The 18,412-nt window shown below is 36.5% G+C and overlaps 1 protein-coding gene across 1 annotated transcript in view; it reads right to left on the minus strand.

Moving 5' to 3' along the window:
• CNTNAP2 (contactin associated protein 2) overlaps positions 1 to 18,412 on the minus strand; it is a 1,369,824-nt gene that overhangs the window by 718,619 nt on the left and 632,793 nt on the right. The window contains exons 5-8 of the mRNA XM_069958388.1: positions 17,211 to 17,414; positions 13,607 to 13,791; positions 12,745 to 12,888; positions 11,105 to 11,369 (exon numbers count right to left, since the gene is read on the minus strand). Of these exons, the coding sequence (XP_069814489.1) occupies positions 11,105 to 11,369; positions 12,745 to 12,888; positions 13,607 to 13,791; positions 17,211 to 17,414 (798 nt within the window). The remainder of the gene's footprint in view (positions 1 to 11,104; positions 11,370 to 12,744; positions 12,889 to 13,606; positions 13,792 to 17,210; positions 17,415 to 18,412) is intronic.

Below are 18,412 nucleotides of genomic sequence, written 5' to 3' on the forward strand. Positions count from 1 at the left end.
GCGTGTGAATATCTAATAAAAAAAGTCCGCTGTTTGCAAAAGACGTCCGAAAATAATGATCATGTTCATTATTTTGACGCCCACAGTAAAATGTCCGTTATTCAATTCATTGTGTGCATTGGACGTCCGCCTTCCCATTGACTTCAATGCCTTGCCATTGCATTCAGTTAAAACTGACTTTTTTTTATTCGAAAATCGGCTGCCTTTGTAATATTTTTGACGTTGTGTCAACATAGCCTAGGAACCAGGGAACCTAGGAATTCTACCGGCAGGCCCAAAGCTACAGTGGGACTGCCTGGCCACCATCATCATCAGGCAAACTAAGGCAGGTACTGGGACCCCCTGTTGTGTTTGATGATTTAAAGGGTACTCCTGTATAAGAAAATTGTATTAAGCACCCCAAGATGTACTGTATAACTTTCTAATATAATGTTATTACCAATAATAGCAGAAAAAATAACGGTAGTGCTCCGGCTCCAAAAAAAATTGTAGTAATATCAAAAATGTATTGAAACCATGTTAAAAAAAAACATAGAAAAACAGACATTGATGTCTAAAACAGGCAGAGCCTACGTATTTCAGAGCTATGATCCTTAGCCATGACTAAGGAGCATAGCTCTGAAACATGTAGACTTTTGATGGAAGACTTAACAGTAGTAAGTGTTTTATATTGTTATAATCCTCTTTATTGTCTCATGGTATTACTTATTTTGTCTGACAATAAAAAAATAATAATAAAATAATAATAATAATAACAATAACAATAATATCGCGTGACTCAACTGGAAGAAAAATTTGTTGCAAAAGTAAAAGAAAAACAGGCTGCAAGCAAACAAAAAGAGAAAAAGCTGGATCATGTATTTATGCAAATGATCTGCTAATTAGTTTAGTACAGTTTCATGGCAAGTGTAAAGAAGGTGGCCAGAGAATATCTAATATAACAGTCCAGACACTATTTCTTACAGAGAGCCTTCTAATTCCTAATTATGGAACAAATGGACAATAGAAACACTGGAACAATCATGTTTTCAGTCTCAAAAAGAGTCAACAAGGCTAAAGGCTCCACACTGTAAACCACCAACTGGGAAAACAAAGAGAAGTTAAATGTGCAAACTGCCACTATGGTTGTCAGTGAGGGCTCTCATGCAGGAAAGAGAAGTGACCCAGACATTACCTGAAATATAAGCTAGATTGCTAAAAACTGTTGTAAATTTTCAGAATGGTTCTCTGCATGTTGGCGCAATGTATGCCAATGTTGAAGATGGAGAATCTTTATGGCAAAATGTTAAATGGGGTGTGGTCTTCTTGTGTTAAGTGAACTTCCTCAAAAACAGTACAAATCCCTCCTAGGGAAAGCCGGAGTGCTGTATCACAAAGGGAAGGTTAATTCTTTGCAAAGTTGTTGGCAAGAACAACAAAAAGTGTTTAATTCTTACATTATTGTAATAGCTTTGAAAAATAAATATCATGGAGCATATCTATGTTATATAGACTGTGGGTTAGCTGTATACACACATAAACACAAAGTAAAGCTATAATGTCATGACTTTACTAAAGTTTACTTCTTTTTGTTTCTACCTTTGCAGCACATATGACTCAAATAGTTTCACAAAACTACAATAACTACATAGAATTGCTTAGACAATGGAATGTATGTTTCCCACTGTTCGAGTTTTATAACAAAGAGATTGAAAGATTTCTACATTATCCGTTCTATACATGTTTCAGTGATTGTATTTCTAAGATATACAGCACATTTACTTAAATGTCCTTGCACCTATCTATTGCCAATAATGAAGTCTTTACAAAGCAATATGGCTATTCTGAAATACACTTTCAAAGACATACGCACTTATCAAAGGAGCTAAAACATCCAAACAGGGCAATAAGTATACAGGAGGACAGTAAATAGAAATGCTTTCTGCAGCAATGGTAACATAATATGGGCCTAGCAAAGTAATGCACAAAATAGATATATTAAGGGAATTTTTCAGCACAAAGAATGGCTTCACATTTTCAGGGAAAAAGAGAAGTTGAAAAGGAAAATTATTGTCCCAATTCAGCTCTCTCAATTTTGGGATAAATCTGTTTTACTTAAACATTTTGTGCTTTGGGTCCTAATAAAAAGTCACAAAAATTTAAGGAAGAGTTAAAGGGGTTGTGTAGGAAAAATTCCTACTTAGCAATGCTGTCAAGGCTGCGGGGACATGTCAGTACCTGTCCCACTCCCCCACTGCTGCCGTTCCCTGGGCTGCCTACTCTGTTCCACTGTCAGTGTTTTTATATCATCCAATACATCCTTTTCTCATAGGAAATAGTTGCTCAGCATATGCTCTATGATGAGCGACCATTTCTTTTGAAAGCAGCATGTCATAGGATGTTTTCAAAATGCTGACAGCGGACAGGCAAGTACACATTATTGACATGTCCCCTGCATCCCCATCTGCATGGCTAAGTATGATTTTTTCCAGACATCTTTAAAGAGGACCTATCAGCAGGAATCTAAAGCTACGCCCACAGGCAGATGGAGCGTAATAGCAGGTTTACCTACATATTTTTCCCGCTTTTTATCCAGAATCAATGGGAAAATTTACTGTTTGTCTAAATAATGTAAATGGAGCTTAACCTTTTAACGACGCATGACAAGTATACTCATCATGCGGACGTTAAGGGTAAACAGAGAGGGCTCCCAGCGTGAGCCCTCTCTGCAGCCCGATGAGGCCGATCGCCACTCCCGGCTAATTAAGTATTTAAATGCAACTCTCAAAGAGGACAGTGGCATTTAAATAGTCTTTGGCCCCTATCCCTGGTGTCTAGTAGGGGGATCTCTATCCCCGCAATGCGATCACGGAGGGGAGATCCCTTCTACTGAGCCGGCCGATACTCAGCGTCGGAATGACGCTGATCCCGGCTCTGCAATCAGTGCATCTGCTCTGCAGCAGACCATTGTAATAGAGCACCGAACTGATAGATTGGTGCTCTATTATATACACAGCATTGATCTAATTCTAATTGCTGAATGTAAAAAAAAAAAAGTTTAAATCACCCTCCTTTTCCCATTTTATAAATAAAAATAAATAAATAATAAATAAACATATTTGGTATTGCTGCGTGTGTAATTGCCCAAACTATTAAATTATCACAATCCTCTTCTTGCATGGTAAATGGCGTAAGCGCAAAAACCCACAAAATTGCAAAATTGCACAATTTTTTTTTAATCAAACCCAGAAAAAATCTAATAAAAAGTGATCAAAAAGTCGTATATACACAACCAAGATACCGAAAGAAAGAACAGATCGTGGCTCAAAAAATGTTCAGGAGAAGTTAAAGTGTCCATGTCAAAGGTTTTGATCAGACCTGTACTAGTCAGGAGAGTGGGGAGAAGACACACCGCAGCCTGTCTACTTTCTGCTCCAAATTAAAAAAAAAAAAGTCTGGCTACATAGGAACCCATTATAAGTCCAACTCTCTTTTTAATTGACAGTGCTGTAACGCGTCTTCTCCCTGCTCCCTGCTCCCAGTTGGTTTGGGTCTAAGCACTCAGATCCGGTCCGATCAAAACTTTTGATATGTCTCGGTAACATGTCAAAAGTTTTGTTATAACGACAGGTACACTTTAAAATTATGCTTATTACGGCACTGTCCCTGCTTATTAAGGAAGCAATTCTGATCATAACCATATAATTTCTCATAATGATCTATATTAGAAAATTGCTAGTTGTTGAATTCTTTAATTTATTAGCATCTAATGCTGCGTTTACACGGAATGATTATCCTTAACGATCGCATTTGAGCGATAATCGTTCCGTGTAAACACAGCAAACGAACAAGCGACGAGTGAAAAATTGTTCATTTTGATCTTTCAACATGTTCACAAATCGTCGTTCATCGTTCGCTAAAAATTCACAGATCGCTTTGTGTAAACAGTCTTTCAAAGATTCACTCTATGTAAAACATGGGCATAAGCGATCTTAAAAACGATCGCAATAACGATTTTTCTTACGAATTTTCTTACGATTTTTCTAACGATTTATTAGTCTAAACGCTGATCGTTATAAAAGCCAAATCGTTGCTTCAAAATTGTTAAACGATCGATTGGGCGAATTATCGGTTCGTGTAAACCCAGCATTACACTCACATTTGTGTGTCTGATGAAATGCACATTTATTAGCTCAATGTAAGAAATACTATACTGATGAATTATCTTCTAAATAGATAGAAAATACATTTAAAAAATTGCAATTAAAAACAGGTTCTACTTTAAAATTCTGAATAAGTTATACATTTATACTTTTATTAAATATTCATTTTACTCCCATAGGCCTTTACCTTCACCTAAGGTGTGATATATATGTGAACTGATTTGCTTATGACAATATGATACTTTAAAAGATTCCCAAGGGCTCAAAGCTGCCTTGTGGCAGTAGATAGATTTATCTGATGCAGATTTATATGACAAAAAGATATCCATATCTCACAATTCTAATACCCTTGCAGTTGACAGGACATATAGTAAGACAGGGCCTTGAGCCTTAGGATTAACAATGAAATGTTAACTAAGAAGAGGAAAATATGCTCAAGGCAAAGAAATTCAATTTCTGATTTGTAAAAAAAAAAAAAAAAAAAAACTTGCATGAAAAAGAGCTAAAGGCCCATAAAATTGTGTCATCTGAGTAAAATATAACTGCAAAGCTACCTTTCCAATTTGCACAACAAAACTTTGTAGATCTCAAGAGACAGCTCTGTTCTGACTTAACTCATTTGAATATATTTAATTTGAAATACTGCATTCAGCAAACATCTATTCTCTACCATTCAGCAAACAAAACACTAATAATGCTGGAATTTAAATATATATAGCTTGTTCTTTTTTTTTTTTTTGTTTACTTAAAAAATACATACATGTTTTAACTTATTTATTTAAATTATTTTTCAGTTACGCATTCTATTTCCAGCACATAATGTTCAGCTTTGATTAAAGCAGTAAAGTCAGCTAGTGAGGCATGTGCGCAAAATGCTGGGTGTATATGGCATAAGATTTAACTCCTTCATGCTGAAGATAGTTTGGGCCTTCAAGCGAATGTACCAATAAGTGAAGTGAAATCTTTCACTACCTTATCAGCGCTGACGCAGTCTTTTTTTTTTAATGTCGCCTGATTTCCACGATCTCCATGGTAAGGCAGCCATGTCTTATTCTAATGAAAGCGCGTCATTGAGGGGAAATTGTTATATTCGGGGGCGCTGGGCTGGCCTCCAGTGTATAGAGCGCATGAGTGCACAAAAAAAAAGGGCGCTGATCACGGGAATTGAGCGGTGCTTTGAACAAAGGGCTGTGCTAACGGGATCTTAAGGTAGTGAGAAAAACAAGTTCACTACTCCTAATGATGCATTCACTTTAATGACCAAGCTTATTTGTCAAAATCTGACCTGTCTCACTTTATTGGGTTACAGCTTTGTAATGTTTTAAATACATCGAAAGCTTTGGCTGTCCAGGCATGATAGGAATTGTAGTTTTGCAACAGCTGGAGGGCCTGACACCAGCGGTTTTAACGTATGCTAATGATTCTTAGATTGTTCCATGCGGTATGAATAATGGGATAGTTTTATACCTTAGTTTGATGCGGACATTGCAATACCAAACATGCATAGTTTTTGTGTCTTTATTGTGTTATGTCAGGAATGTGCAGTGAGCCTGGTGTGAACTGGGCCTGTTTTTTACTTTTTGTCTGGCACACCCGATTTTCTTTCAGCCTCCTCTCAATGCAGGATTTACACTGCTCACTGCTAGCCTTGATCGTTGCAGCTGAGCAGTGGTTTTTATTGACAGATGCCTCTACCTGTCTGGAACCTTAAGGATCAGAGTGCCGGTCCAATGTTGATCAGGTCCAGGCTCTTGATCCTCATAAATGAAAGCAGAGTCAGTTATTCCCTGCTGGCAATTAAGGTTCATACCCTGATCCAAGCTTCCCCTGAATTTGTACTGCGTTGTCTGTTTGGTTCTGACTTGGATTGTCGACTCTCCTTTGTTGTGTTTGTCTTCGTAGAACAAAAAGAGGGTAGTGCACAGCCAAGTCAATGGTGCTTGTGAGGATGATCAATATATTGATTAAAATATCCCTGATCACTCATAGGTGGCAAAGCTCCTCCCCCCCCCCCCCCACACACACACACACCTTTTTTTTTTCTTTTTGTAGCTGGTGTCCTGTTTTCCTTTGGGCACTAGATGTCATGGCTAGATTGATTGGGGCCATATAGTGAGAGTCCAGGATATTAACATGTTCTTTTATCTCTTACCAGACCGGGGGGTGCAATAAGACGTCCTCATGGCGTAATGACTTTACGACAAGGGGTCTGGCTGCAATATGCATCCAGAGTTCATGCAGGAGACAGAGGTCACTGTAGACGTCTATGGAGAAATTTGACCTTTTCAGAAAGATGACAAGCTGTCATATTCCAGAGGTGAGATTTGCTACAGGTCAGCAGGGTAGGGAGAGGGACCCACCATTGTAAAAGCAAGAAAGTGGCTCTAGGGGAACCCGGGGAAACCTGTAACTCCCCTAATCGGGTACACCGATGGTTGGTATGCCCCTGACCGGCAGGTGATGCCCTGTAGTTTGATGCCCCTTGAATGCTGATCGGAAACGCGCCTGCCAAGTTATGAGGATTTGAAAATCTTCAGGCAAGCGTCTCCGGTCATAAAAGATAAACCATTAGCTCTCATTAGCATAGTCCCTGTCACCCCCCCCTGTGAGGTCAGAGGAGGGAGGGAGACAACTGCTCTCACCATGCTTGATAAGGCAGGGAGTATGATGGGAGAGTGTTCAACACTTGGGGAACTTGTTATGAGTGTGTTGGCCCGCCGTTCCTGCTAATCCTCATAGCGTTCCAGTTCCAAACAGCCCCATAGCAAAGTAGGTTCTGGTTTTCTCCTTTTTATTTTAAGAACTGTTTTTACTGTGTATGTACGTGTCTGTATATTTTGTACCATCTCTTTTTTTTTTATTGTGACCTGTACTGTATGCACTGTCCTTTTTTATTTGATATTAAATTTCACTTTAATAAGAGCTTTTCTGTGTTCTAAAAAGGCCCTATGTCTCTGAAGTAAAACGTTACCAGGGGTAAGTGATTACCATAAGATTGTGATAGACGTAATTTGTAGTTGCCTTAGGTGTGCATAAGGGTAAGGTGTCACGTCAGCCTTATTGTGACGTGTGTGGCAGCAGAAAACATGCAACTTGGTATTAGGTTCTGGTTGGTAGCTGATCCAAGACGGTCCGAGGTGAGCCCGGTTGCCTACTAGCCGTCACGGGGATCGTGACAGTGCTCATAGTGTGACATACTATACCAGCAACAATCCCATACGAAAGAAAAAAGATGTATGTTATAAACCACTAGGCACACACATGAAATTCATATATATATATATATATATATATATATATATATATATATATATATATCATCTTTATTCATGACACAAAACTAACAAAATAACCCTACACAACCCCCAAAAAAACATTAAAAACACTTAAAAAACCCAATATATCCTGTTCACAATTTACCAGGTCCCTACACAGCCACTTAGCTAAATATAAGTATATACACACTCTACCAAATAAATGAGATACTAGAAAACCTCCCAAATGAGTAAAATCATAAAGTACCAACCTTGTTACAACTGTGTACTGTATATTACTGGACTCTAGCACTTTGGTACTTCATGATTTTACTCATTTGGAGGTTTTCTAGTATTTTATTTATTTAGTAGAGTGTGTATATACCTATATTTAGCTGAGTGGGGGTGTAGGGACCTGGTGTATTGTGAACAGGTCCCTCCTGGGTTTTATAAAGTGTTTTAATGTTTTTTGGGGGGTTTGTGTAGGGTTATTTTGTTTGTATTTTGTCATAAATAAAGAATATATATATAATCAATTTCGTGTGTGCCTAGTGATTTATGACATACATCTTTTTACTTTCGTATGGGATTGTTGTTAGGTTTGTCTGTCTTGTTCGGTGTTACACTTATTAGGTGTAGGGCACGTTTCCGTGGTTGTCTGCGGCTGACTAGGGCCGACTAAGGCAAGTAGGTAGGGACAGTGGGTGTGTTCATCCTTAGGGTCCACTGTCTCTTGTCTCTACCTACTGACATGTTTTATGTAACTTTTTATTTACTATGGGGAATACAATGTAACTTTAGTATTGGGGGGGCCTTAATGTTTCATTGCAAACTTTTTTTTTTACTTTTACAAAAGTGTACAATATTTTACAATAGTATACATTAACTAGTGATCTACTGATCATTGTTACAGTACACTGTACTACCACTGTAGTGCAATGTATTGTATTGCATCAGACATGACTGTGTAGAGGCATATCCATGGCTAGCCCGGGAGTCTTCAGAAAGCCCCCAGGATTGCCATGAAGATGATTGGATAGGATTGGATTGGATTTGATGAAAAGGAATTAATCACAGGACTTCCTTTCAGTAAGAATAATGCACTTACCTCACCTGAAGCTGTTAAAAGAGGCATATAATGGGTGAAACTACACAGAGCTGTAAATTACCGCTCCTAGTAAATACAGCAGGAGATACTGACAGTCATTCTCCTGCGATGCCGTTGCAGGAGCACAGCAAAAACTTATTCTGATCCCAACATAAAAAGCTCACTGGATCATAATAAGGCCCAATAGTAGTAGTAGTAAGTAGCCAAGTATTGTAGTTGCACTGGAAAGGATTTTAAGGAAAGGAAGGTTTACGCTTGCTTCTGTGTTTCCAAACAAAGTTGCCAAGTTGGGTGATCATGTGAGAGTCTCAGGAAGGGCAACAAAAGTTGGTACCGCTCTCCCTGACAGAACTGTCCAACTAGTAGTGAAAGTGATGGCAATGCAAGTAGGCCAAAACAGCTAGTGTTGTAGGGGATTCACTAATATCAAATATGTATGAAATAATTTGTCACCAAGACTTCCTCAACCAATGGGTTACTTGTCTCCTGGTACCAGCTTTCTGCATGTGGTGGAATGGGTAGACAACTTGCTTGGGAGGACTGAGAATGACCCAACTGTCATAGTCTATATGGAAATCTACTGACAGATTACATGATAGATGGACATCCCTTAGAGAAAAAATAAAAGATCTCGGTGCTAAGCTGAAGGGAAGGGCTTCCAAGGTTGTACTCTCTGAAATAACTGCCTGTGTAATATGCAAATCATGAAACACAGCAGGGAGTTAAATGTATGCATTCAAGGAGAACTCAGGACAAATGTAAAAAATTGGCAAGGACAGGGTATGGTGGTAACATAATAATGTAACCCCACTATCTCCACATCTACACCATCACCACTGTCAGCCTCTGGTCTCCTATATCTCCCAGTTTCCTGTTTCTTCACGATCCAGCAGAAATGACCCACTTAGCCAATCAGTGACTGCAAAGTTGTCCAGCTTCAGTCACTGATTAGCTAAGCATGTATTATGTTCCTACAATCCCCTGCCCCCCTTATTATTTTTTTTAACCTTTGCCTGGAGTTCTCCTTTAAGTCTAGGTTTGAGGGAGAAAGGTTTAGGTTTTTAAAGCACTGTGCTGACTTAACCCCTTCAGGACCATGGCACTTGCATTTTTACACCTACAGACCCGCATGAGCCCTTATTTTTTGCATCACTAATTGTACTTTGCAATGACAGGCTGAACTTTTGCATAAAATATGCTGCGAAACCATAAAAAAAATTATATGCGCAGTGAAATTGAAAAAAAAACACAATTATTTTTCTTTGGTGGGGTTTCGTTTTTACGCTGTGTGTCCTATGGAAAAACTGACATGTGATATATGTTCCTCAAGTCGTTACGATTACAACAATATGTAACATGTATAATTTTTATATTTATATATCTAATGGCCTGTAAAAAATTCAAACGATTGTTACCGAATATATGTTCCTTAAAATTGCTCCATTCCCAGGCTTATGACGCTTTTATCCTTTGGTCTATGGGGCTGTGTGAGGTGCCATTTTTTGCGCCATGATGTGTTCTTTCTATCTGTAACTTGATTGCGCATATGCAACTTTTTGATCGCTTTTTATTACAATTTTTCTGGATTTGATGCAACCAAAAATGCGCAATTTTGCACTTTGGGATTTTTTTGCGCTTTTTGGACGGCACTCCAATGTGGGTGTGTTGCATATGGTGGATAGAATGCAGCAGCAAGTATAATAGAAGAAATCCGGCACTCACCAATGATTTTGTCTATTTATTTAAGTGCAACATGTAGAGTTACAAGTAGTACGCGTTTCAGCCAACATGGCCTTCATCAGCTCTGCCCAGCTGATGAAGGCAGTGTTGGCCGAAACGCGTACTACTTGTAACTCTGAATGCTGCAATGGAATAAATCATTGGTGAGTGCTGGGCTTCTTTTATTATACCTATTTTTTTTCCCCCAGAGGCCTAGAGCCAATCACTAGTTTACTTAAACTGTCAGTGCTATTCTACTACTGAGGACAGGCTCTATTATCAGGTCACTAATCAGAAAGCATGGAAGTATGATCAGAACATGCTTTTGGCTCCTAATAGGTTAAATGACGCCTATTAGCATGATCAATGAAATCTGTCATTGTGTTCCTGAGCTCGCTCCCTTGTTAAACTGCGCTTACCCATAGGGTTAGGTATCATGGGGCAATATAAGTAAGTGCAATTTAACAGGATGCTAAGGTAATTAGCTTTATTTCTTTACTGATTGGTTCATGTCCCAAGGTAGGAGACCTTATTTGAATATAAATCAATAGGAATGAAATAGGGGTGTTTTGTACAATTGTTATGTGAGAGTACCGCATGTGCTATTTGCACATGTAAGCCATGCCTGTGATACCTGCAGTTTGGTAATCCCCTTACGCAATGTTACTATAATTTTTATTGTGTTTTAATAAAATAAATACATTTTTAATCTCGTAAAATGCCTATTTTTTTAGGTGTACAAACCACTAAATGTTGCATAAATGAGGAATGAAAAAATATATATTTCATATGCAAAGTCTCTAGTAGAAAGGCAAGCTATTCAGAGGAAATTCTTAATTTCATAGTCATAGTGAGGCCAGATATGAATAATAGCCACTTACCTGAAGAAATATCAATACGGTTTTTCTTGGACTTTGTTATGTTTATATGCACAAAAACTTTGCCTTCTGTTAGGTCTATCTCAACACTTCCAATTTCATCTGAAAACGTAGTGAAAAGCAGGAGACCATTTGGATTCCAAGTTCGGAAGTGAAAGCTGAGGGATAACACATCTTCGTCTTCTCGTCCATGGACTTCCAAGTAACTTGTAGCATTAAAGAAGACAGGAACTGCATGCGATTCAACACAGGTAAAACTTAAATTGTCCTGCAAAGAAAAATATGTGGAAAAGCATTGTAAAAGTATGAAAAATGTATGAGACATATCTATTAGAAAAACATTGTATTTCTGTCAGTGATGCATAATCACCGAGATGTATTAAGTTTTAACATCATTAAAGACTATGTACACCTTTGTACTTGTTACATTTGTTTCAACTGTACTATTAAATTATTATGTTATAAATCTTAAATCGCGAATGCCATAAAAACTGCTGATTATGGTGGTGACATTGCCTTTAAAAAGTTGTAAAAAATTATCAAAACGTCAAATGTACCGCAAAAATAGTACCAATAAAAACTACAACTTATCTTACAAGAAACACGGCTGACACAACTTTATGAGCTAAAATCTAAAAATAGTGAACCCTGTCTACTCAGGAGTGCATCATCTTTATCTGTATTGTATTACCTTAGGCATTCCTTTGGTATTTCCTTTTTTGGCACATGTACTTTGCACATAGACATGTATCCGGTATCTCAAAAATTGTTTAAATTGTTGATGAGGTTCTCTGCTTATATGTGGGGTGAACACAGTAAAACAGTTCCGTACAATGACCAGTGATGGGAAAATGTGTTTGTTTGTTTTTTGTTTTTTTTTAATTGTGGTCTCCAGCTTATGTGTAATGTTTAACTGCATAAATAATGGTGTGATGTGTAGTCAAGATGTGCTGTGATCTGTGCTGCAAAACATGCTGGTCAATCCTGGTAAGGACTTCAATTGCAGTCATCTATGAATAGGTCCATTCAATTCCAGATGGCTATGGATACAGATCTGTAATGCTATGTGTAGCTGCCAGTCCATGGCCATGAATGGCAGTATGGAACTGGGCCTAAGAAAAGTCAATGGCCTATGTTACAAGATGGAACATTGCCTTGAGCTGATCATTTAAGTGAATTTCAACAGCTATGGATACACAAAAATCTGATGTCTAGGGTTGTTTGCTCAAGGTTTGCTACTTGAAGATCCAGGCAAATCAGGCGAATACTGTTTTTAGATGGATGTTTTATCTTTAAACATAATAATGTTTAAATTTATTTTAACAAAAATATATTATTATAGCATTCATTTGTAATAAACATATATATGCAGATGCATCTGATAAACAAGTTTTGACATTCTCAATGTTTTCTTCACAGCATATATAGGTAAATCTATATGCATGTAAAAGTAATAAAGCAAATAGGACAATGGTCAATAAATAGCATTGTCCTACTTGCTTTATTACTTTTACATGCATATAGATTTACCTATATATGCTGTGAAGAAAACATTGAGAATGTCAAAACTTGTAAACTTGTAAACTTGTAAACAGTTGCACAGTTAAGCTATAATTCACATACTATGCAGGTGCCCAACATACCACATTATATGAATTCATCTTCTTCCTCCTGGCAAGGTCAGTGATATTAAGTGAATTGTACTTAATGCTTTCCATACAACCTTTGAAATTTCTTCTGTTACTTGAGCTTGGCTTTCCAGACAAAGGCATGCCTCCGAAGGTTAACTGAAATGGAAATCCAACAATGTACTCAAAAATATTGTACCATGGTATTGTGAACTTATAAAATGATATATACAAGATGAACAGTATGGTTCTACAGTGGGCTTCAACAAGCTCCATAGCAATCAGAAATGTGACATTACAATAGGTAATTCACTGTTTCAGTTTGGAAGTTTCTGAAAACAAAACAATAAGCTATTTTTTATTTTTATTTGGCCTTGCTTTGGTACAGAAAACATAAAAAAATCAGGTATAAATATTCCCTTTGTTTTAGTCTACATGTTTGACTAAACAAAAGCCAAAAAATATGTAAATGTCTGTCTCTATTACTACATCCCAAGACTAATGTGGGAATTTATCAAGACCAGATATTTATACACCAGTCTTAAATACAGTGTGCCGGATTTATTGAGAGGCTTGTATCTGAGTCTGTCTTTAGTCTGTCGTGAGTAAGTAATGTAGTTTTACTATTTATGCCTGCATGCAGATTAGGGGAATATAGATATCATGCCTTCTTCACGCGATACCCCTTGCCCACCCACTTGGTAAGTAAAGTGCAGACAGAGCAAAAAAATTAATAAATAAATAAAAATCACTGGGTCTGAGCTGGGCACAGTTTCCACTAATAATTGTTTATTGGAACAAAAATAATTACTTAATTAAATCACAATGTAACATTTTAACTCTATTAAAATTGAAAAGAATAATTTATTCCTCTTACCTCAAAATCCAGGTCTAATTTAACAAATTCTCCATTAGTTTTAAAATGTTGTACATGGTTGTCCAGTGTAAGGTTAATGTGTTTCTTATGGCGGTCTATTATAACTGAGTGCCAATGATGGTCATCAAGAAGGCTTCCTGTGGTAACGGTGGTATGGCCATAAATGTTTCCATATTGGTTACTTCCTAATTTAATAAGAAACAAGATTATTTTGCTGGTTGTATATGAAAATTGTATACTATACATAAAGTGAACAAGTATTCCTAAAGTGTAGCTGTCATTAAAATGTCACTTTGCAGAAATCGACTGTGTTCACATAACATAAAAAAATTTGAAAAGACGGACAAGGTTGGCATTTATAATAACGTCTGTTTTTGCTGCAAATTAACTGACTGCATTGGCAATGCATTGAAGTCAATGGGAAGACAGACGTCCAATGCACACAATGCATTGAATAACGGACGTTTTTACCACAGACGTCAAAATAATGAACATGATCATTATTTTCAAACAGTGGACGTTTTTTATTAGTTGTTCATACACAGTTTTTATTTTGTCTCCATTCTTTGGCTATGTTCACACAACGTTTTTTCAGCTCTGTTTAAAATTACGTCCGTCATTTTGAGGCTAAAATAACGGATGTTATTTAGTTGCCTAAACTCCACTTAGTGCACTGATAGGTGTTTGCACATTATTCTAGTTTGGTTACTAATCGGCTGTTGGATGGGGCTTAATTGAAAAGTCCATTGAATTTAATAGCAAAAACGGAGACAGAACGGTGACAAAAGGAAAACTGTGTGTGAACTACAAATAAAAAACGCCTTTTCAATATTTTTGACGTTGTATGAACATAGCCTTTCTCTGTTTTTACTATTAAATTCGATGAACTTTTCAATTAAGCCACACCCAAAGGCCAATTAGTAACCCCATACTAGAATAATGTACCAACAGCCGTCATTGCACTAAGGGGAGGCCAAAGAGCTAAATAACATCCGTTATTTTAGACTAAAAATAACGGACGTCATTTTAAAACGGAGCGGAAAAACCATTGTGTGAACATAGCAATCAAGCGAACAGATGTTGTTTTAAAATAACGGCATTCATTTGCCATTAAATGACGCCCATCCACTCAATTTCAACTGTGTGTGACCATAGCCTTTCTGTGTTTTCAGTTTACTCTACTAAATACTGAGCAAAAATACTGTGTGGAAACAATTTATTTTGAAAAATTTAAAGAGCATATGCAGCCTGCTAGGGCTATAAGATAAACATACTCCCCTTGTTTGGTTGTGCACCAACACTCTGCTCTATCCTGGTTAGGCTATATTCCCACAGCGTCAAAAATAGAGAAAAGGCGTCCGTTTTTAGATATTTTAAAAAAAAGTCTGTTATTGCTGCAATTTAACTAACTGCTATCTGCCTGTGTGATTGGCTGCAGTGGCCTGAGGACTTGAAACATAAGAAAAAAAAAGTTTTAACAATTATAGAGTATCCCTTAAACTGTTTCAAAATTGTACTTTTCAACCAGAGATAAAAGGTTTTGTTTCTATTTCATATTGTTCTGTTTGAAATCAATCTTCTCTGAGTTCAACCCTTACACATCAGAATTAGAGTTGTAATGGGTAATCTTCTAACATAATACAGTATAGACAACCACTGGCTCTAGTTGGTGATTTTTTTTCTGTTCAATGTAATCATGGCTTTTCTTGACATAATGGAGAAAACTAGTTCATACCCAAGGCCGTAAGTAGAAAATGGTAATCAAAACAATGTACTCTAAATGCATAACAATTATTTTTATAATAATTATTTATTTTATTGGATAAATACTATGTACAAGAGCACTATAGTAACTGGGAAAGGGTTTTAATAAAAAAAATTCCAGAAGCAAGCAAAAAAACTAGAGATATTTAAGAAAAGTTCAGACTGCTACAAATCAGGAGAACTGAAGGGAAGCTCGCTGCTTTGTGCCTCTCTCTCTCTCTCTGTGTTTTACATTATGTGGCCATCTAACTAAAGTGACATGGGCCAGGAAAGAATGCTCCAAGCATGTACTTCTCCTGTTTTGTTCTCCTCATAACTCAAGGTCTGATCCTTCAGACCTTGACTGACTGACATTAAAAGTGTAATTTTTATTTTTGTGTCAGTTCCAATTTAAGAAGCACATAAAAAGTATTATATGATGTCTTTTCATTAGATGTCATGGAAATTGTCTAGGACTGATGTGGTAATTATAATGGTAATCATTTATATTTTTTTCAAATGAAAAAAAAATCTTAGAAAAGTTAAAAATAAATCTTAATAAAAGTAAGTATTACAACACAATAAGATATGTCAGTGGGGGCGGTGAAATAATATGTAGGGTTTTAAAATAAAATTGAAATAAAAAATCTTTTTGTACATTCATACATTAGTTTCACCAAGATCTAATTTCTCTATTGCACAGGTAAATAGAATTAAATGACCATATTGTCAGAGATGTCAAGGAAATGATATGTCACCAGCGTATTCATTATAACTGGGTTCACACTATGTATATTTGAGGCTGTATTTGTGAGGCTGTATAGCAACCAAAACCAGGAGTGGATTGAAAACACAGAAAGGCTATGTTCACATAATGTTGTAATTGAGTGGATGGCCGTCATTTAATGGCAAATTTTTGCTGTTATTTTAAAACAACGGCTGTTATATTGAAATAATGGCAGTTATTTACCGTTATATGATGGCCATCCACTCAATTTCAACATTGTGTGAACAGAGCCTTTCTGTGTTTTCAATCCACTCCTGGTTTTGGTTGCTATGAGGACCTGACTTGAGGACCAAATACTGCCTGAAGTATACAGTGTGTGAACCAGGCCTAAGAATAGATTGTTGGAGAATGAAATGGAAAATTTAAGTTGACGTGTCAAATAGAAATTAACCTTTAGTCAAATTCTAACTTGTGATTTGAGTTTTTTTTTAAAGGATGCTTTCAATGCCCTAGAGTAGAAAGAGAGCTCATTGACACAGCTGACAAACAGAAACAACAAAATATCAGAAAATAAGATAAAAAAAAAATAGAAATAGAAGCACACAGTGAGTTGCCTCTACATTATGTGAACATGACAGGAAATTCTCTAGAGACAAATGTCTAAGGTATCCATTGGCACCAGAACATATATTTATTATATCATTAATTTACTGTAAATTCGTCGTGTAATACACATTTAACTATACTTTTCAAAACAAGTGTATGAAAAAATGCAGCCTAGTAGCAGCTTAAAGTTTTGTTTTTAATAAAAGTCAATAGCAGCAGTATCTAACTAAATAGACAGGCAGTTGCATAATAGGCAGGCTGTTCTCCAGGGAATGTGTCCTAGATATTGCACATCCTCTTGATGAATGTGATGTACAGTAGGCTTAAGGTCAGACCTAAAATTGTGTTCTGATACTAGAAAAGTTGAAGAAAGTCATGCTTGTCAAGACTCTGACAACTCAATTTGTCTCAACACAATTGTATATATCAGAAAAAGTGGTGCATAGTGTTTATTAACTTTAAGTTCATCCTGAATACCATAAATTTTAAGTATTTAATATAGAACTTAGTTTGTTATAAAATAGTTACCTAGGTTTAATTGCAAAACCAGTTTTGATTTTTTCAACTCCAGTGTGATATAGTCGCCTTGTTGACCTTCGCCGTGAAAAAGAACTCCTTCACTTGCAGAACTTTTGAATTTTAGTGAGATGACATCTTTTTCAGTTGCCATCTTCCGGTCCTTGAACTGATAGGATAGCACAGTGTTCCCGTCAAAATTGATTACATCTGCCCCTATAAAAAGAAAAAGAAATGTTGGTTAGCAAGTTCTATATGTTATTTTTCTGTATTATTAGGAATGGCAGAATGTAAAGACTATAAGGAACAAATCATCTAGATCTGTGTTTCTTCAAGGTGTAACACCATGATACTTGTTTCTAGAAGCTTGGTTCCTTGGTTCTCAACAGCTAGAATTATAACTCTGCATCCAGAAAGGCAATAAAAATAGGAAACCTAATGAAAAATCTGCTGCTTTTACAAGTGAAATAGTGTGCAGACAAGATCAGTCATGAGCAAGTAAAAAAAAAAATTAAAGTCTAAAAAGCTTTAAGATATATTAAACAAGATTATGCCAATGCAGAACTGAGAAAGTGGAAAACTTCAGTCTTGTTCTTAGTCCATTAAATTCTTACTATGAAAGTGCTGATATGTCTTTCTATATATTCCAATAGATAAGCAAAGATACTGTATTACCTAACTGCAATAGCAGCGTCTATTCCTTAACATTGTTACAAGTAATTCATTAGACATGGGTATACTATACTTCAATATTCTATATTAAAAATATGTAAAATATATCAACTTGTGTATTACTAGAGCTTTATCTGACCTGCAAAAATATTGTTTTGTGCAAGCCATTTGTGAATTAAGTTGGTCTGGTTGGTTTTACTTAGATTTTGATCTATGTTTGCTTAATGTGTTCAAATAGCAATTTGTAATGACCCAGATCCGGGATTACCCAGCATCAGAAAAACATGGCTACTTTCTACCAGAGAAAACACGAGTCTTCCGTTTGGGTGAAGTTTCCATTGGAATAAATGGAGTTTATTTGCAAAATTAGATCAGAACTGGAGACAAGAGTGATGTTGTCTCTGGAAGAAAGTGATCCTGTTTTTCTAACACTGGATAACCCCTTTAAGGAAAGGAGCATGGCAACATAATGGTTTGAGCTGGGAGTTTGCACAATTTTAAGGGATTATTATGGATAATTTTAAAAAATGTTGATTGGCCCA

The sequence above is a fragment of the Dendropsophus ebraccatus genome, chromosome 2 (assembly GCF_027789765.1).
Source record: "Dendropsophus ebraccatus isolate aDenEbr1 chromosome 2, aDenEbr1.pat, whole genome shotgun sequence".
NCBI lineage: Eukaryota > Metazoa > Chordata > Amphibia > Anura > Hylidae > Dendropsophus > Dendropsophus ebraccatus.